The 20,860-nt window shown below is 45.7% G+C and overlaps 1 protein-coding gene across 2 annotated transcripts in view; it reads left to right on the top strand.

The window, feature by feature from the left end:
- Window positions 1-1,686: 1,686 nt before the first annotated feature.
- The window catches only part of alpk3a (alpha-kinase 3a), a 21,561-nt gene continuing 2,387 nt past the window's right edge, over window positions 1,687-20,860 (top strand). The window contains exons 1-14 of one of the 2 annotated variants that reach the window (XM_064313098.1): window positions 1,687-1,847; window positions 2,223-2,483; window positions 3,843-3,881; window positions 4,400-4,521; window positions 5,360-5,477; window positions 6,062-7,538; window positions 15,079-17,377; window positions 17,655-17,802; window positions 18,297-18,424; window positions 18,536-18,571; window positions 18,691-18,965; window positions 19,592-19,680; window positions 20,085-20,302; window positions 20,422-20,470. In XM_064313098.1, coding sequence (XP_064169168.1) covers window positions 2,347-2,483; window positions 3,843-3,881; window positions 4,400-4,521; window positions 5,360-5,477; window positions 6,062-7,538; window positions 15,079-17,377; window positions 17,655-17,802; window positions 18,297-18,424; window positions 18,536-18,571; window positions 18,691-18,965; window positions 19,592-19,680; window positions 20,085-20,302; window positions 20,422-20,470 — 5,135 coding nt within the window. In that variant the 5' untranslated portion in view covers window positions 1,687-1,847; window positions 2,223-2,346. The remainder of the gene's footprint in view (window positions 1,848-2,222; window positions 2,484-3,842; window positions 3,882-4,399; window positions 4,522-5,359; window positions 5,478-6,061; window positions 7,539-15,078; window positions 17,378-17,654; window positions 17,803-18,296; window positions 18,425-18,535; window positions 18,572-18,690; window positions 18,966-19,591; window positions 19,681-20,084; window positions 20,303-20,421; window positions 20,471-20,860) is intronic. The other variant, XM_064313099.1, reaches the window with a different exon arrangement.

Here is a 20,860-nt window from a genome sequence, read left to right as displayed (position 1 = left end):
CGGATTTCTTTTATTTTGAAAATGTACAAATCTTTCCTCTTCAGACCGCGGTAAAAAATTTAAATAAAGTATGAGGCAAAGGAGAACGCAAAACAGCTGTCAAAAAGCAGTAGAGCACTGAGAGATGACATGATTTAAATGATCGCTTAGCCTAACGGTGGCTTTGGCAAGGGCTAATTTTCTTCTTGAATAAGCGGATAAAAAAGGCAACCAGAATATTCTGCGAGCCACATATGAGAAGGCTGTTCTCAGCCAAGAACTGCCTGTTGAGCCATACAAAACTAGATGGGGAACTTGGTAGGCCTATTGAGCTGCAGAATACCATTCAAAATGCTTTTAGTTTTGTTCAAAGTTTGTAGAGATGCAGGCAGTCATTACACCTAGCACCGGTCCATTAAAAGAGATTTGACTTCGTTGGAAGTCTCTCTCCCTTATTGTACAACACAGCAACTCTCATTGACCTCATCCAGGAAGGCAGAATACATGAAAGCAGTTTATGACTGCATGAAATGACAGAAAAGGTCATGTTATATTACAATGCTGATCAACACAGTTCAGTAGATCAGTTCACTAAGGTCTGACGGTTGTCAGGATTTTTAGCCCTCAACAAGTATATAGTCTGGATGTAGAGCTTGGATGTAGAAAGCCTCCTATTTGACTCTATTTGCAAAGCCCAGTGTTTTGAGGAGCTTTGGCATTGATGTTATCTATATGTCCTGGCATTCTCAATCACCAGATCCAAACACTGTCAAGCATGTATAGAATTTTCTGGAATGATGCCTGAGGCAGTGTTTAACACTTTCTTTAACTAAGAATAAGTTTGTTGCCTTTCTTGTGGAAGAGCAGTGTTGTATTCTTCCCGTACAATTCCAGATGCTGGAAGACAATGCCATATGTGGTGGTCCAACAAGCTATGTGAAGTTACTCAAGTAAAGTGACTTTACATTTTTCCACTGGCTGTAACTTAACTAGTTTCTTTACAGCATTTGTATTATCACCAATCCATGACACTGTTTTAATAGTAATATATAATAATAAATTATATTGTCAAATAAACAAATAAAATTAGCTTTCAATAATAACTTGTTTGGATGGATTGTTTCAATGAGTACAAGCTCTTTGGGAACTGAAATAACCGAAAGGGTTTTGTAGGTTTTTAGAAACAAATGGTTTGATATGATTCTTGTAATTATACCCCACAGAATGACTTTCAAGGGTGTTCATTGATGTGTGTGTGTGTGTGTGTGCTTGCATGCGTATGTGTGTGTGTGTGTGTGTGTGTGCTGGGGGGAGGTGCCAACAGCTAGGAATGCTTTCTGGTTCACGGTAGAGATCGACATCAAGAGCTACTTGAAAGCATGTTCTTAGGAGTTTAAGTACAGATGTAAGCAGGTGGTACACAGATGGCCAGGCAAGTATCCCAGTTTCCACTGAATACACTTATCACCTGTAAAGAATTTGGAGGGTGACCAGTGAGATTTCCGTTCCTCCACGACTCACACCAGAGAAATACATAATATGTTGAGCTTCTACAGCACTTTTCCAAAAGAAACTTATTTTGTCCTCTGTCCGATTGTTTTTCTTTGTTTCTTTTGACAATTATGTCTTTTTTTTCCCACAGGGGATTAATAAAGGTGCACCTAGCTGCAGACATGAGTCTGAGGGCCAGTTTGGGAATATGTGATGTACACTTGTGCCTATTTGTGGGTCTGCTATAAATAGTGTCCCCAACCCTACCCTCTATCTCCCAACACCCCCACACCTCCAGTAGCACATGCTCATGTTGGACTGACAATTGCAGTGCCGTGCACTGGGACACCTCCAAAGGACACCAAGACTCATGATTGGTGAGCTTATTGTGTGCTTATTTTATCAAATAATGACACACTGTTTTCTTTAGCACAAGTTTTAAACCTCAGTACAAACAAGTGAAAGAACTAAATTTTATGGTCCATTCCAATTCGGTTGTAAAAATGTGGCTTTTGTTTGTTTGTTGGCAACTCTTCTATTTATAGTTTTTTCCCTGATGAAACTGCTCAGCTGGCTTCAGTGAAACATTTCAGGATAATGCTTGAGTATGAGTTGCTTTCTAAATGGAAATTTATTACAATATGCTGTGTGTTAGAGATTGCTTTACTTTTGAATCTTTGTCTTCTGTTGTATTCATTATCATTTTCCTAATTTGCTCGTACACTCTCTCTGTGTCACTGTCTGTGTAACAGGAATTGCTGCTTCCCTTTGTGATTGTACGCTGAGGACAAGCGGGGGCTTTATTTTGCTGTTCAGGAAGACGTCTCACAGGCCCCTGAGTGAAATTTTTGTGGGATTCAGTCGTTTGTTTGGAAAATGAGCTCCAGGAGGCCCCTGCTCCGTTCTTTCTCCGGAAGCGGGAGGTACGGCAGCTTTAATGGTGATGTCATCGCCGCGCCGAGCGGCAGAGCTGACGGTCGCGGTTACCCGTTCAACATGCGGACGGACACCAGGTACGGACACCCCGGTCCTCCCCCTCTGTCTGCCTCAGCCCCACTGCGGCACTGGGCATAGGTAGACACAGCCATCATGGGACTTCCGTAGATTCCACAGGCACTGGATGTTCCGTAGTAAAATGCTCATAGGATGGTTCTATTAAAACTGCACATGGGTAAGCATTCATGGATCTGACCTGCAAGGACTTGGGTGCCTTGTATTGGGGCGTCAACAACCTTTCCAAAGGTTTCGGAAAACCTATTATTCATTTACAAATAGAAATTTTTTACAAAAAGTTACTTATGGTTTTTAAAACGGAACACTCTATGACTGAAAAAAACTGACATACATTTAATCTTTGTTAATGAAGCAACATTGAATTTTACATGCATTTTGTATATGTACAGTATACAAAACACATGTGTAAAAGCAGGTAATGGAAAAAACAGACTCTCCTTAATGTTTCTCAACAGAGAGCAAGAGAGCATCATGTTTCTGCAAAATAAACAGCTTACATTTGTCCTGACTGCCCTCTTCTGTATAATTAGTTATTGGCATGCAGCTGTAGTCAAGCAGATATATTTGGTAAAAAAGGAGACACCCATGTTTGAAATTTCACTGTAGTTAAAAATGTATGTACTATATAACAGCAAGCAGGATTATCCTAATTGCAATGAATATTCACGTTGTTGTGTAAGTGCGATTGCATAAAAGGTTATTTTTTAATTGGGTCAGATTTAGGCTAGGGGTGAGGTTAAGGATTGTGACTTAGGGCTGAAAGGGCGGGGCTGAGGTTGGGGGTTAGGGTCCGGATTAGGGGGAAGGGCAGAGAAAGAACACAGGCAGAGTGAATGTAGAAGTTCAATGAGTACAAACCACTTCACCTCATTTGGCCCTAAACAACAATGTATGATGTCACTCTTTAAGGCAGGTCACGTACTGTAAGTACACTGCAAGATATTCACGGGCTCACTTTTGAAACTCTCCAACATTCCGTTGCTCTATGTATAGCATGGAAATGTACACAAGTGGGTATGAAGGCCTTTATTTACGCTCCTAAAGTAACACAAGAAAGAGGCAGAAAGCCTGTGGACAAGTGTCATCATGTGAAAAATGATCTCCTTGAGCTCAGAAATTCAAAATCCCATGTTATTAATGAGCAGCAAATAAAAATCAAGATGTATTCTTGACTGAATCTCTGTGGAAGGCACGTTTAAAATGTTAAAATGAAATGTTGATCCGTCTCTGCCTTGATAATACCGTTGAGTAAAGTGCAGGTGGCAGTAGGGCTGGAAAGATACAGGTTGGCCAAACTGGAACGGTCCAGGTCCCAACACCTGACAAGCTGCTCCTATCTGCTCTATCTCTCTGTGTAGCTACCACAGTCATAGACAATGTCACCACAGGCCATCAAGGTAATCTACTCTTAAAATATAAGGTCAAGCTAACCTCTGATCCATACTAAACCAAAAAGACTGCAGTGCACACCACCACCCACCCCGCCTCCCCCCGACCCCCCCAGCCCCCCACCTTTCCCCCCAGCACAGCACAGTTCACATTTTTCTTCTTACAAAGTAAATAATTAAAGGAACTCAAAACATGTAATGAATGTAAGATTTACTAAGCAATATTGTGTCTCTTGAACCACTAATAGTGAATTAACTATCCTTCTCTTTTCACAGCAAAAGACTGGTTTGAATATTAATTATAACGCAATAACAATTATTCTGCACCATTTGTTTGTTTGAGTTCAAAGTATGTTCTCACATTTTAATGTATACACCAAAAGTATAACTACCCACGTGACCCTACTGAACTAAAACAGAGGAGACAGTGTTGACCCAGAGATGTAATACGGTGTTTGAGAGCTGAGTGTGCTGAGAATATATTTGTTCAGAGAGCTGACATGTTAAGGTTGGCAAATGTTTTCCAGAAGCACATTGTGTAGCGTGATGGCTCAGCTGGCAGTGGAGACCCAGCCTTCGTTTGAGACCACCTTAAAATCCAAGGCAGTGTCAGAGTCCTGTAATGCAAAGTTCACCTGCGTAGTTTCAGGTACAGTCCCCACGGTATATGTACTCTGAGCATGTGTGTGTGTGTGTGTGTGTGTGTGTGCGTGCGTGGGCTTTTATATCCGTTCATTTCGTATTCCTTAGTGGTAGTCTCAATGTACAAACTAAATTGTTGCAATAGGCCAATTTGTGCGTTTGCTATGTAGAAATGCCTGTGTATTTAATTTCGTATGTGGAGACTAAAAAGTGCTGACTAGTTATTAGTGCTAATCCAACAGTGCAAAGATGAAAGAGAAACTGTTGGTGATAAAGGGGAAATTGCAATCAGGAAAGGATTATAACAGTACTTGTGACTTGGAGGCAAGTTACTTGAATCAAAATGTCTATGAAAGCCAAGTCTTTTGTGACCACTGGAATGTATCAACATGAAGCAATCACATTGGCTGAAATTCCCGCACATGGGGTGACGATGCAATATTTTTAACAACATCATTTTGCGAGCCGCAACCATATGCTTTTCCTTAACTATGACCTTTGCTAACAGTTTTCTGATGAGTCAGTCTTTCCCTGGAAAAAAAGAGACAAGCAGTGGTTGTCCTGTTGTTCCTGTGTAAAAGTTAATCTTTTTAAAGTATGCTTAAGTACATCAAGTTTATGTTTTAGTATAAAATATGCTTTTCTTTACATAACTGAATAAAAAAGCAACAAAATTATAAGTATACTTAAAGTATTTCCTAGAACTATGAACCAAATTGGCATACTTTAGGTATTTTATCTTTTATAAGTTTTCAGAAAAAAGTCTACTTAAGGCATACATTTATAAACTTCTTTTTTGTAAGGTTTACCATCAGTTTACCATCAGTGCGGCTGTTTCTCTCCAGGTAACCCAACACCTGAAGTGACCTGGTACAAAGATGATATGGAAATGGACAGATACTGCGGCCTTCCCAAATATGAAATATTCAGCAATGGAAAAACGCATACACTCCACATATACAAGTATGTACCACATCAGCAATGCTATTCAAAAAATTTGATTGTATTATTCAGCATCACAAATTTAAATGCATAAACTCAGCTATGGAAAATTTGACAGCATTGATACTGCTAATTAGTGGCACCTGTTGAGCATGAGAATTCGGATGTATGTTTGGTGCGTGATCATCAGTGTGCAGAGAACCGATTCCAGCATCTCATGGTCTCGGAACAGGGTACTGTTTAATAACCATGGATGTATGACATGATGTGATATAACATGACATGATTTATGATATGAATCTGAAACTTTACAGACTTGTTAAAAAGATGTTGAAATGTTCTCTGAGCACACACGCACTCACATGTGCACACATGCAGGCACACACATACACATACACTCACACACACACACTACACACACACACACTCACACACATACACACACCACACACACACTCACCCACACCACACACACACACACACATAGACACACACACACACACATACACATAGACACACACACGCGCACACACACACACACACACACAACATAGACACACACACACACAAACACACACAGTCCTCATGCTCTGCTCTTGTTCCAGCTGCACCCAGGAGGATGCTGCCATTTACCAGGCCTCGGCCCGGAACAGCAAGGGCATCGTGTCCTGCTCGGGCGTGCTGGAGGTGGGCGCCATGAACGAGTTCATGATCCACCAGCGCTTCTTCGCCAAGCTGAAGCAGAAAGCCGACAGCAAGAGGAGAGACCTGGAGCAGAGCCGCCGTCGGGGCGGGGAGAGCACACGTGCCGCCGTCGCCGAGCAACCGCGTGTCATCGCCCCTGCCCGGAGGCCGCGGTTGGTCAGGTCCCCCAGCGAGCCTGGCCCCACACCCTCCCCAGCCTTCGAGCCGGAGACCAAGCCACCCGCCCTGGAGACCAAGCCAGTCGCCCCGGAGACCAAGCCAGTCGCTCCGGAGACCAAGCCACTCGTCCCAGAGACCAAGCCAGTGGAGCGGCCTGTCGTGCAGCTAGTGGAGCGGCCGGCCGTGACTGCAAAGACTCCCGTCGCCAACGGGTTTGCCGCTCACCCGGAGCCCGTCAAGGAGAACGGCAAGCCGGCATTCCTGTACTTCGGCAATAAAGTGGAGATAATCACCACGAGGCCTGCGGCCAAAGACGCCCTCGCCAACAAGGCGATAAAGACAAACAGGGCCGACAGTGTCGAGCCAGCAGGGGGCAGCAGCGGTGGTGACGGCGGCTCGGGGCCGAGTGGCTCCAGTGAAGAGAAACCAGCAGGGGAGGAAGAGATGAGCCTGGCGCGGTACCTCACCAGATGCTCCAAACCGGAGCCGCCCGGGCCCCAGCAGAACGGCGTGCCGCCGGAGGACGCTTCGAAGCCGGAGCCCGTCGCCGGCCGCCAGGCGGCCAGGGAGAAAGAAACCGCCAAAAACAGAGGAGCGCCGGGGCGGGGGCCGCTGGGGGTCACCGTCCCGGTGGTGAGGGTGTCGCCAGAAACGACGGGACTGAAGGGGCCTGAGTCGCCCAGCACGCTGGCCTCCATGTTCTTCTCCCTCAGGGACATGTTCTTTCGGAACAAGAGCAAGAACGAGGACCCGGCTGCAGCGGCGGCGAACGGCGTAGACCCTCCACCTGTTTGCGGCATGAAGGTGGAGGGAAGGGGCACCCCCACCGCCAGCCCGCAGCTCCCTCCCTCCACAAAAGAACCGCCACAAACCCGCCGGCGGGAGGCTGGCGGCAGAACTCAAACCCCCGTCCCACGGCCAGAGCCCGCGGAGGCGGACGGGGCGCCGCCTTCAGTGGACCAGCGCGGAAAAGGCCCCCCCCTGCCAAAAACAGCTCCTGAGCCCCCGGGCTGCCGTGCACCAGAGCCAAGAGTGGCCTCAGGGGGCCCCACGGCAGGAGTTACGGTCAGGACCGCGTCCTCTCTGCCGGCCGGGGCGGGGGAAGACAGTCGGACCGCCCCGCCCCTGCACCCGCACGAGCGCGTTGAACCGCCCGCGTCTGATTGGAGTAAGAGCCCTGAGGCCGCACACATGCACCGGCCACCGCCAGAGACTAAGGTGAGTACGCTGCGGTTTGGAACATGAACTTCCTGTCACCTCTCGCCCCCTCCTGTTACCACAGTTGGGCCCATGAGGCTTTCTCCAGAAGTGCATTCTCACTCTCACTCTCACGCTCACTTAGCCTCAGAGGACACAGAACTGGCACAGGAAGGAAACTCAAAGCAGAATATCTAAAATGGTTGCCAGAGAAATTTCATACACTCGACCATGGGCCTGAAGGCGTCAGGTGTTATCAGACAGAGGCCAAGTGTGAGTCATTTCTGACACTATTTCCCCAGTCAGGTTTCAGGCAAGAATGCAGCGTCAACTGCGTCACCCACTCAGGAGAAATGACAAACAGCAGCTCATAGGAGAGATGCGCGTGATAAAACGGCGTGTAATACGATGACACGTCCAAAGGATGACAAGTCCAAACAGAATGCAGCTGCAGTACATCACGCATTAGCTCCAAAAATAAAATGAAATCCAAGGAACACCCCAGAGTGGGCAATATTTTAGGGTTATAGTTATGATGAAGCTTCCACAGATAGTAATTTTACCATGGCAACAATGCCCATTAAATTAGAAGGATTGCCTTTGAGGTTTGAAGGCTTGAAAGCCAAGTTTCAACCAATTTTTATGACAGAATTGGTTTTATTTTCTTGCCATTTGGAACGGCCAGTTTTACTCCGAGTGGAATGTCTGCAAACCAGCACCATGGGCAGACCAGCGCACGTGCACCTATGAGCACACATCACACACAGCTGCCACTGGCGAGCCGGAGGGGTGAGGAACACCCAGACGACGGAATGAAGCTGTGCTTTCCTGTGTGACACTACAGTCAGTTATGTGGCACCTTTGAGGCTGCCAGTCACTATCATTTCTGGCACAGTCCGTATTCAGTATTAGACACTGAATTCTGTGGCATGTTACTGTGGGCTGCTGGATAGCTCCTCCTGCTATCCAGCAGCCCACAGTAACATTCCGCAGAATGAAAGTTCACTCCCAGGTACTGCCTTAGGGACCATTTCCATAAGATTCCTCTTCACTTCCACAGAAGAAAGATGCAAATTAAGCAACGATGACATTTTTCAATATTTTCTTTTTCTTGGAGAGGGGTTATCCAAAAAATGGTGTAACTGTGGACAGCTGCAGTCATTACCTGGTGTATGGACATCCTCCTTTCCTCCGCAAAGCCAGAATCAGTTACCTTGCCTGTGTTTGTAGTCAAACTGAAACAAAACCAGTTTGGTTTGGAAGATTGAAGAAGTTGCTGACTTCAACTTTGGCCCAGATTCCTAAATGAAATCACTTCAAAGTACTTGTTTTTCTAAACTAAATGACAGGAGTTTTCTTCCTGTCATAACGGAAAGCTGAGACACAGACAGAAATTGCGAAACCTATTTTGTTTTCTATTACAACCAGCCAAGCTCAGTACAGCACTCCTGAGCGCTTGCAGTGTGCGCAACCCACGCTGTGACTGGAAAGTGAGTACTCCTCTTTCTGTGACACTGTGACTGTGGAAAGTGAGTACTCCTCTCTCTGTGACACTGTGATTGTGGAAAGCAGTACTCCTCTCTCTGTGACACTGTGATTGTGGAAAGCAGTACTCCTCTCTCTGTGACACTGTGATTGTGGAAAGCAGTACTCCTCTCTCTGTGACACTGTGACTGTGGAAAGCGGTACTCCTCTCTCTGTGACACTGTGACTGTGTAAAGCAGTACTCCTCTCTCTGTGACACTGTGACTGTGGAAAGCGGTACTCCTCTCTCTGTGACACTGTGACTGTGGAAAGCAGTACTCCTCTCTCTGTGACACTGTGATTGTGGAAAGCAGTACTCCTCTCTCTGTGACACTGTGATTGTGGAAAGCAGTACTCCTCTCTCTTGACACTGTGACTGTGGAAAGCAGTACTCCTCTCTCTGTGACACTGTGATTGTGGAAAGCAGTACTCCTCTCTCTGTGACACTGTGACTGTGGAAAGCAGTACTCCTCTCTCTGTGACACTGTGATTGTGGAAAGCAGTACTCCTCTCTCTGTGACACTGTGACTGTGCAAAGCAGTACTCCTCTCTCTGTGACACTGTGACTGTGGAAAGCAGTACTCCTCTCTCTGTGACACTGTGACTGTGGAAGAGGTTCTCCTCTCTCTGTGACACTGTGACTGTGGAAGAGGTTCTCCTCTCTCTGTGACACTGTGACTGTGGAAGAGGTTCTCCTCTCTCTGTGACACTGTGACTGTGGAAGAGGTTCTCCTCTCTCTGTGACGCTGTGACTGTGGAAGAGGTTCTCCTCTCTCTGTGACACTGTGACTGTGGAAGAGGTTCTCCTCTCTCTGTGACACTGTGACTGTGGAAGAGGTTCTCCTCTCTCTGTGACACTGTGACTGTGGAAGAGGTTCTCCTCTCTCTGTGACACTGTGACTGTGGAAGAGGTTCTCCTCTCTCTGTGACACTGTGACTGTGGAAGAGGTTCTCCTCTCTCTGTGTACATTGTGACTGCTGTGAGTGCAGGCTTGAGCTGTCGGCCAAGCCCGGGATCAGCTCCACTCCTCGCCGCATAGTCCGCATTCCACACATCCCACAGCGCAGCGACTGTCCTACTGCCAGTTTAGACCAGGCCACAATCCATCTCTCCAGAACGTTCTACTGAGTGTAAAGAGACTGGCCGTGATAATAAATCACACGTTCTGGTATTTCACTGCTCTCTCTGACCTAGGGGTGCCAAGTCCCACCAAACAGGGGCCACATCTGCCTGTTCTCGAAATAACGTGCCAACGTTTCTGATCATTATCAGTTTTTTTTTGCTATATCTTGCAACAGAAAAAAACTACTGGGAAGCCAAGGGGAATTCCAGGAGGCTCCTGGCTACTCCAGCATTGCTGGCAACTCTGCCTTCGCGCCTCTCAGTATGGTTTAGGATTTATCTGTGTGTTTGTGCAGCAGATTGATAGTTCAGTCACTCTGTTGTCATTCTGCTGTCACCTCATTCCAGCGTGAATCTCTGTGTGAAGCCTTGTTACAGTCTCTAATGTGAGAACTACACAGACATAAAACATTTCTGAATAATATTTTGGATGCGTTATCAAGTGCTTTTAAGCAACTTTTCACCCCGGCCAGGTTGAATGTTCTTTTGCAAAGCCACACACAGGTGGCACAGCCTTCAGGGCAGCTGACTGTTATGCCTCATACAAATGTTCAGGCCGAGGTTTGATTTAGCTTCTGAGCTTTAAACCCTTCTCTGTTTTTTTATCTTTCTTGGCTCTCTCACTGTCCGAATATGAGGACAGACAGGTTTGCTTTTGCAAGTTCAGTTTAACTATGAAGTCTATGAATGTGCGCCCTGTGTTACCTTCTCCACATTGTCTGCGGTCATTTCTGTCTCACAGAAAAAGGACAAAAGGCTCTTCTGAGTTATCAGGCACTCAGCCGTATTCCCCTTTGTAATGTTAGCATGATGTGCTACACAGTGTTCATTTCAGAAGTCCTAGTCATGCAGCCGTCTTTGTTCATTCTGTGGTTAATACAGAACGTAGGCAATACACTTTAAGCTTGAACTTCAAGTTCGCACATACATTTCACACCTGCAATGTTTTTGCTTCTTCTTTCTCCTTAAAATGGAACTGCAACTTGAGTTCCTGTTGTGCCTTGTTAACTTCAGCCACAGCTCTTGATGAAGGAGAGGAACTCAGTATGTGAGTAACACTTTGAGCAGACTAACACGTGACTTGTGCCTTCTGTAAAATAAGAACTGTGGTCTTTGCGTGGTATACATATTTTTTTTTAGAATTAAACCATTTCCGTATATTGACGCTGTGGAAAGAGAGCTGTTTTTATCTACGGAAGTAGATGAATTGAATTATGAATTATGCTACTGGGCATCTATCAGAGGACGCCTGTTTCAGTTCTGTCTTCATAGTGAATGAAACATTTTTTATTTTTGTTGCATAAATAGAAGAAACTGTCATGGAACATCTCATAGCAATCACAATACTGTTACACTGACGATGGTCTTCAGTGGGGAAAAAAAACTTTTTGAAATGGACATTTCAAATCAACTCAACGTTAGAGTAAAATTTTATTTCAACTTATTTAAACAATTTGAGTTGACTTATCACAGGATATTGTACTGTGTACGTTCCCCATGTAGGTGTGCCCCCATAATGATTTTTTACATATTGAGGCATGTTTGAGGCATGTTTCCACTTCTTGTGGCTGGTCTGGAAAATGACACTAAGAAATGTGTGAACAATGTTTTCCCACAGTCGGGTAAATCGCAGGAGTGACCCAGATGAATGCTGATTGGCTGAATGCTGTAAAACGAGAGTACCGTCTGACCACGGAGACATCCATCTCCCTTGTCTTAACAGTACGCCCACTCTTTTCTCCTGTGGTTTGGTCTGAAATGCAGGTGCCTATGGGGGTGTGTTATGCAGGAGGGCGTGGCCAACGTCACAAAATCCTTGTACTTTTCCTGAGAGTTCCTCTCTCTTTCTCTCCCTCTCTCTCTCTCTTTCTGCCAAATGAGTGTAACCTTCTCAGGAGCTCAAGCTGCACTGAATGCCAGGCTTGAGCCTGTGTCTTTACAAACTCAAATCTCATTTGACAACTGGTTTTTGAATGTTGTCCTTTTCTTTTTTAACTAAACTTTTTAAACTATTTTTTGGCCTGTTTGCACTGGCACAGTTGGTGTAAATTTACAAATTACAGACATCACTGCGCTGCATCAGCACTTTAACTGGATGGGGCACCAGCACCCCGTCACGCAACCCTGTCTGAAGATAGTTCCAAAAGCAGTTTGATCTCACATTTGTGATAGTCAAATGTTTTGAAAATACAACCGAGCCAAGCTGACTGGTCTGAGGTACCAGCAGTTGACATCCCCATAGCTATGTCAATGTGCTTGGAAACAGCTATTAAAAGCTAGCTTTGGGCAGCAACTGATACTTTAAATAGATAGCTGGCTAATTTTGTGCATTTGAGTGTCACCTGTGTCACGACAGCAACAGCGCCTGCATTAAAGGCAATCACTCACAAAGGACGTCAGCACTAGGCGGCTAACCTTTGAATTCATCTACCTCATGAAACCAGCCTCTTCGATGGTCAGACAAGCTAGATGTTCCCCTGCATGTTCCCATTCATTTATTTAGTGCAATAATTCCCACCTCACGAATCCCGTCTTCCAAAAAAATATCCCTGTTTTTGACTGCTTGTTGCATTCCTCCCTTGGAGGTTGTTGGATTTGGTTGTACAGTTTGGGGAGGGCCTTATTGAAAATCAAGATCATTGATGATGCAAAAATGGATGTAGTGTCACCCAAGACCTGGAAGAAAAGCCTAAATAAAAAAAGTGCCATTTACCAGGATCTGCTCCTCCTACAATGGGTAATAAAACATTTCCTTGTGATTACGAGGTTGCACCTTACTCTGTAATTACTAGTTTATTGTAAAGCGCCGTTATTTTTCCTCCCGTGCTCCATTATCTGAGAAATAAAGTTTTTTTTAAGATTAGGGGAGGGGCTTAGAGAACAGAGAGAGTTTGGAAAGGGGATATGGCATGGGGGAAGGAACCTGGATAGGGGGGAGGGGGGGGCACCCAAAAACAACAGCAGGCTATTGGGTTACATAAATGACCGACAAACACTTCAAAAGTGCAGCTGGGGGGAAAAGCTAGCCCGTGACCACATGACACTGCTCAGAAATACGACCGACGGCCGTCTGTTGAAGCTCAGCCCTGCAGCTGGAGAGAGGGGGAAAAGACAGCCCCCCCCACCCCCAAACCTACCCCCGCCACCATACGCACAGTCATCCTCTCTGCCGCTCTCCCTTCCCTCGCCGCTCGCTCCCCACATGCTCTTCAGTCTGAGTGTACAGCAGACGAGCGTCACGTCAGGCCACAGTCGAGCCCCGAGCCCCCACAAGCACGAGCTCAATTAAGACCGATGGAAAGCGAGCAGTTACAGAGAGATTACCGAGCCACTGCTCAGTCCTGCTGCATCACCTTGTGATGAATCCATCAACAGTCATGACTCATTTCCCTCTCAACGTGGGCGTTTGTGGTAGATACAACAATGTCTTCTCCTTTATTTGCTTATACAGTTATGCTACATTCTGTAACAAGGTATTTCCTGAACTAATAAGATAAGTACCTCTCCTAGCGCATCAGGTACAGTATATGAATTTGCAACATTCAGCGTGTCTGACCATTCAGTAAAAATATTCAAGCTCAGCTGAGAAAAAGAGGAACTCAGAACAGGGAAGGTTTTCTTCAATGAGCTTTTGTACATGTACATTACATTACATTTTTGTACATGTAAAACAAACAAAAGAAATTGTGCAGTGCAGAGGTTACAGAACTGGGTATTTAACTCTGAGGTTGCAGGTTCACATCCATGGTGAAAAACGTATTTATGTAAAGCTCTTCATCTGAATTGCTTCAGTAAAATACTGATGCATATGAATGAATGTCAGTTCCTTTGAATAATCTGCTAAGCAAGTTCTCTATTGCATCATAAGATTTGATATACATGTTTAAAACATAAAGTCTTCCTCTTATTTGAAAAGCACTAATTTATTTGAGAAGCAAAACTATATGTGCTGTTGATTGTGTTGTACTATGTCCCACAGCAACTTGTGTGCTATAATTTCTTCTTGTGATATAAATATCAGCCCTGGTAGATATTCCACACAAGCTTTTTTTTGAATGCTGTTAAATGGGAGTTTGTTGCCATCCAGCAAAACAAATTTTTAAATTGTACTTAATTTAGTTTCACCTTTAACTTTAACTCACCTTTAATTTCCTCAGTCTATATGAGGCATATAGACAGCATGACTGCTGTCAAAGCACAGCATGTTAAGTACCTCTTGCACAGGCTGACGCACAACAAAACACATAGAAAATAATACAAAATTACACTGGGAACTTGTTGTACCTGCACATTGGACAATGTTTCTAAATTCCACAAACAGTAGCAAAGAGATGGAATAGCATTCTGCTGTTTCCATGACCTACAACAGTGGTAACCAACCCTTTTCCTGGAGATTTACCATCCTGTAGGTTTTATTTCAACCCTTATTTCAACCCTTATTTGGCACACCTGACCTCTAGTAATTAGCAGCTCAACAAGATCTCTAGCTGTTGAATGAGGTGTGCTTTGTTTGGACTGGAGTGAAAACCTACAGGACAGTGTAGTGTCAGTGTAGTATAATGGCTAAGGAGTTGGTCTTGTAACCTAAAGGTCGCAGGTTCGATTCCCTGGTAGGACACTGCCGTTGTACCCTTGAGCAAGGTACTTAACCTGCATTGCTTCAGTATATATCCAGCTGTATAACTGTATGCACTGTAAGTTGCTCTGGATAAGAGTGTCTGCTAAATGCCTGTAAACCAGTACAGGATGGTAGATCTCCAGGAGCAGGGTTGGTTACCACTGGCCTAGAATGTGCAAATGTAGTATTTCACATGCCAGAGATGTGCTGTCTGTTGGTCATGAAATTCCATCACAAGTTGGAACACTAGACTAATTACAGCATCGTGATGTAACTGTGTTTGTTTGTGATTCAAGGTTACAGTGGACCGTTCGCAGGTGAATGGGAAGCACGTGTCTTCTGGCAGGGACCTGTCTATCTTCCCACATAAGCAGGAAATACGGCCTCCTGCATCTACAGCAGGGCAAGTCAATGCAGAAGCTGATGACACATCTACATTGCATAACCGCATCCATTCTGCCTCTGGGGCACCATCGCAGAACACGCAGCTTCACGCCTACGGTTTGGACAATAGCCAGAAAAAACATCCAATTGGTCCAGGTGTGTCGGGCCTCGACCGCCCGGCTGGCCTTGTGGACGCCTCCGAGCGTCCTGTCATGCCCGCGGTGAAACCTGGCCGGGCGGAGCCACGCAGCGATGGTGCAGCGCAGAAATGTGGAGGCGTTAGCGTGGGCGCGGGAGAAATCCCAGCCGGTAACCTGAGATCGCGGGACAACAACGCTCCCTGTGTGCAAGGGCCGGGTGAGAGAGGGAGAGCAGAGATCCTGGTTAACGTACGTCCGCAAAAGGAAACAACGATGCAGGGTGGCAAAGGCGTGACTGAAACGACAACTTTGACTTGGAAGAAAGTCAAGACTGAGCGGAAAGAGATACCGATCTACACCGCTCATAAAAATGAAAAAGGAGGGCTTCCGTGGGGGCGAGGCGAGAAAGGCGTCACCAGCGCATCAACCGAACTTCCGATAATTGTGCAAGTAAAACTCCTGGAGGGCCCACAACCTGAAAAGGTGCTGCAGAATTTTCCGGAAGTTCTAAGAAATGTTCAAAAGGATGGAGTCGCAAGTGCTATATGCACCCCTGTAACCAAACCAGAAGTGATCAAACTTCAATTACGACTTCCAGGAGTTCCACAAGTGTTGGATCGGACATGTTCGAAGACGTCCTTTCTGAAATCGCAGGTTAAAAACAGAGAGCCTCCCGCGCCTTTCGCAGACAATACTTCCCCCATCCCTGAGCAGTCAAATTTGCTAAAAGCTGCAACGGCAGAAGATCCACCATTAGATATGGCAGAGAGTACTGGCAAGACAACTCCAGTGACTCCTATTCAGCAGATTACAGAAAGAAACAAAGACCTCTTACAACCAAAAGAAATTCCAAAGGCTGGTAAGCAAGACCAAGAAGTAAAACCTGGCAGAGCAATGGCAAATGAGAATTCCTGTGGTCAGCCTAGCACAGGTATGGCCGCTGACTCTGCCTCAGTCACACACAATTTCAAAAAAGACAACAGTGGACTTAGTAAGACTGACGTTCAGCATCAACATAACAGTGTCAAGTCATCAATCATGATCTGGCCGGTGCCTAAAGTGCCCACTTTTGTAGTTCCTCTTTTTTCTGTCACCTGTTCAGATGATATCTCATCTGAGAACAATCAGCCCTCTAAAGATGAGGCGAAAGAGCTTGATTCAGTAGCCACACTGATGCAAGAGGTCATGAGTGACCTGGACAGCTGTGTTACCCTGTCTGCAGCAGGAAGAAAAGAGATTAATTCAACCCCCGATTGTGTTGAGGAGGCCACACCCACCAATGATTCTGACATGCCACAGGGAATCACCGCACCCGAACCAAGCGTGAAAAAAACACCTTCAATTGTGTCTGAATCCCCTCTGGAAAAGGTCCTTCTGTGTGCTGATGTCATAGCCACCCACCCAGACAAACAACAAAAACAGCCTCAGTTGGCTTCCGATACCTTTACCGATCAGCACGTAAACGACAAGTCAGGCTTAAATGAAAACAATCCCATTAACCCAGAGTCACCACTGCTCAGTCCCACCACCTCACGTAGGGATCTAGTCGCAGACACTCCTAACATGGAAGCCTCTGGGTCACTGGCAGTTCCTGCCATTCGAGTGGACTGTACCCCTTTGGTGGAAAAACATTCCGGGGAGGAAACCTCAGGGGACGCCTTGCCGCCACCTGTGTCATCTTGTGAGACCAGCCCCCGACTAAGAAAGAGGAACAGCCTGACCCCCATCCCATCCGCCACCCCGGAGGAGCTGGCCTTAGGAGCCCGCCGCAAAATCTTCAACCCCAAATCAAAAACGGAGGACCTGGAGGTGTCTCCGGGTTCGACGGATGCCCTGGCAAAAAAGGAGCAGGAGGCTCCTTACGCGTCACCTGGCCAGTCCCGTAGACCTTCCCTCCTGCAGCTCCCTGCTGGGCAGCAGACCCCACCCCTCCCCAGACGATCCCCTAATCTTGGCCGCAAGAAGACAACTCTGGAGGTCCCCAAATGCCCTGAGGAGACAGTCAAGGAAGCAGACACTATCAAGCCTGAACCCAAATCAGCAGAGAAGGACAAGTTGGACCCTTTAAAAGGTAAAAAAAAAAAAAAACTTCCTTTATCTTTCATTTAATTTTCTGTTAACCTAAAAAATACAATTTGTATGTACCTTAAAAACAGTAATCTATCCTTGCATAAATGAGAGACAAACATACATTAAATGAATGGGTGTTCAGTCTCTTTAAAGACTTATGGTGACACAAGCACTTTTATCTTACACACTGTGTTAGAGACAGGGATACCCAGATATGATGGCAGAGGCTTGAAGACAGATGTTAAAATGTCAGAAGGTGACTCTCCCTCTCCCACCAGCTCCTCAAGTGATCCGCAAGATTAGGGCAGAGCCCTTCCCAGACAACGTTGGGCACATTAAGCTGTGCTGCCAGTTCTTCAACATGCTCAGTGACTCAACGATCAAGTGGTGCAGAGATGAAGCTGAGGTAGCGGAGGTGACCAAAAGGTACAGTAGCCTCAGAGGTCCACATCTGTAAAATAAATATATGAATAAAAATAATCATTTATAACTCCTGATTCATGTTTATCATAAATGTCATCACCATCTTTGGCATCATCTTAATATTCCATCCAATGGTATTCTTACCTACAATATTACAACACAATGATTTGTTTAAAGATGGTATGCATTTGTTTAAAAATGTCAATAGGTAATACACTGCACTATGAAAGAAACAATAATGTGACGGAGAAAAATAACTGTAATTATACCTGTTTGCATTGCGTTCGTTTCACCCGGCAGTTATCAGCCTGTTCTGGAATTACACGGAGGTGCTGCCGGCTGTCCATCTTAGACTGTTATTCCCTTTTCTCCTGTGCTGCCTCGGTGAGCCGAGTTTGCGTTTGGGAGACCCCTTGTGGCCCAATGCAGCCATTGCATTTTATTCCTCATGTACGCACGCCGTCCTCTCCCCAGCTACACAGTGTTTTATTTTCCAGCGCGGGGGACGAGAGCCCGGTGGTCCTGGCCATCGTCCACGTCTCGAGCATGGACTGCGGTGTTTACAGCTGCTCAATCAAGAACGAATACGGAACGGACTCCACAGACTTCTTCCTCAGCGCAACCAGTAGGTCAAAACCTCTCAGGTTCACTCATGCATCTAGAATTTCATAACAGCCCGATCCTCAATTGCATTGCCTGGAGCTAATTTTACCTCTGTCTCTATCCTTGTCTTAAGTACTTTCCGAGTCCCTCCTGAGAGCGGATTTAGAAGGTAAGAGCTGGCAGCCTGTTTACTGGTGTTGAAAGGTTGATCACATTTCAGATGATGGCGGTCACTGGCAGGGCTCAGGCTGATGACGGTTGTGTCTCTGGGTCTTGTGTCCTCTTCAGTGGGCCAGGAGATCGAGATGACCCCTATGCTCTTCACTAAAGGCCTGGCAGACCCAGGCCGCTGGGGAAACAAGTTTTTCGGGCGCATCATGCTTACGGAGTCGCACATCGGGGACGGCTGCGCGCGCAAGGCCTGCAGGGTCAAAGTGATATACGGCCTGGAGCCTGCGTTTGAGTCGGGGAGCACCTGCATCCTCAAGGTGCGGAACCCCATCAGCTACGGGAAAAAGGACGAGCACAACCTTGTGGAGAGAAACCTGGAGATCACCCAGCAGGTGAGCACTGCATCTGTCATTGTAATAATTTGCCATTTAGCACACACTCTTATTCAAAGCAACTTAGATTTGTTTTACATAGAATCCATTAAAACAGATGGATGTTTACTTAAGTAATTCAGGTTATGTTCATTGCTCTAGGGGACACAGTCCGTACCCTATCTAAAATAAATATTAAAATCCAAAATAAATACATTTATAAAGAACATATATAAAAGACAGAGCTGTGGAGGCATTTGATACCTTTGTGATGCAGAAACACCCTGTTTTCACTGCTGACTCATACTGAATCAAGGATCCACTCAAACCACACACATCTTAGTCACATTCAAGTAGTTAAAGCATACTTTTCTTTCTTTTTATATAAGCAAACTTAAAATAAAATATTTATTCTAGTCTGTTAATCAGTCACAGAGTCAAAATCCCCTCATCTCCATCTCCATCAGATTTGAGTAGGAGAGGTCATTCTCTGAATGTGTTCATCTTGTGTTTGTTTGGTATGACCATATTGTATTTACCATTATAATAGTTATGTAAATATTTGAACACTCCATCAGTCATTTTCTCCTGAAGCTTGCGGTTCCTTAAAGTGTTTTTTTACGAGCGCCATCCTCCTCTCTCCTCAGGAATGTAAAGTTCAGAACATGATAAGGGAGTACTGTAAGGTCTTCTCGGCAGAGGCCAGGGTAGCTGGGAACTTTGGCTCAGTTCTGGAGTAAGTGCGCTGGCGGTGATGGCGCTGACCACTTTGGCATCAGTGATCCAGCGGTATCTGTAAAGTTTATGAATACTGAGATTGACTTTCTGACAAATTACAGGCAATGATCACAAAGTTAATATGACCTGCCAAGTCACATCAAGATCTTAAATGTTCATTGAAATTGCCTGTTGTAACTGCTGATTCATTAGACTCATTGTTGAATATATTTGTTGGCGGACTTCTGTAAAGCACTACTTGATGGAATGTCTTGAAATACACTATCTACAAGAGCAGAACTCAAGAATTTAAGAAATCTCTCTCTCTCTCTTCTCTCCCTTTCTCTCTCTCTCATGCTGTCCATGACCCCCACCTCGCTGTCCTCCCCCTCCCTGCCCCCCATTTACTGGTGGACAATGCAGGGTGATTCCTCTGTATCTGATGTACCAGCCCGCGAGCACCATCCCTTACACAACGGCAGAGGCTGACCTGAAGGGGGTGTTCCTGAAGCACTGCCTGACGGACCCCACAGGGCGGCTGATCGTGAGGACCGGGTCCGAGGTGGAGCAGATGTGCTGCACCTTCCAGCACTGGATCCACCAGTGGACCAACGGCAACCTGCTCCTCACGCAGCTGGAAGGTGCGGCCCGCTGTCACAACGCTATGCGGAGGTCTTAGAGAGAATGGCCTTCCAAAGCCAAAACACTAATCTGACTGACTGCCCGAAGAAATGACCCATCTTTTCTCTTCGCGTTGCAGGTGTCGATGGGAAGATCACCAATGTCGGAGTTGCCACCAAATTGAAGGGGTCTGTAAATAAGAATCGTTTGGGACGTCCGTCCACTTATCCCACCCACCACCCACATGTGCATGTTAATTCCACCTGCATGTATTGCACCTGGACCTGTTTTCCAAGCAAGCTTTAATCACAAGCCAATAATTACCCATGCTCCATTAGGAGGTCAGAACAAATTACACAGCGATGCTGCAAAAAGTGCATTTATTTATGTGCAAAAGGCTGATAATGATGGATGTTTTTAAATATGTTTTTGGAGTGGGGCCTGTGTGGTGCAGTAAGGAACAATGTTATCTGATTCTCAGATGGCAAGTGCTCAGATGTCTGCCAGAATATTTTTTTTTAAATTGGCAGGCAAAGCTAGGAACCATACAAAGCATCATTTCCAGCTCTAATTAGCCT

Source organism: Anguilla rostrata, chromosome 16, assembly GCF_018555375.3.
Source record: "Anguilla rostrata isolate EN2019 chromosome 16, ASM1855537v3, whole genome shotgun sequence".
In the NCBI taxonomy this organism is placed as follows: Eukaryota; Metazoa; Chordata; class Actinopteri; order Anguilliformes; family Anguillidae; genus Anguilla; species Anguilla rostrata.
Note: the sequence above shows the minus strand (reverse complement) of the source record. Positions and strands in the feature narration are given on the sequence as shown.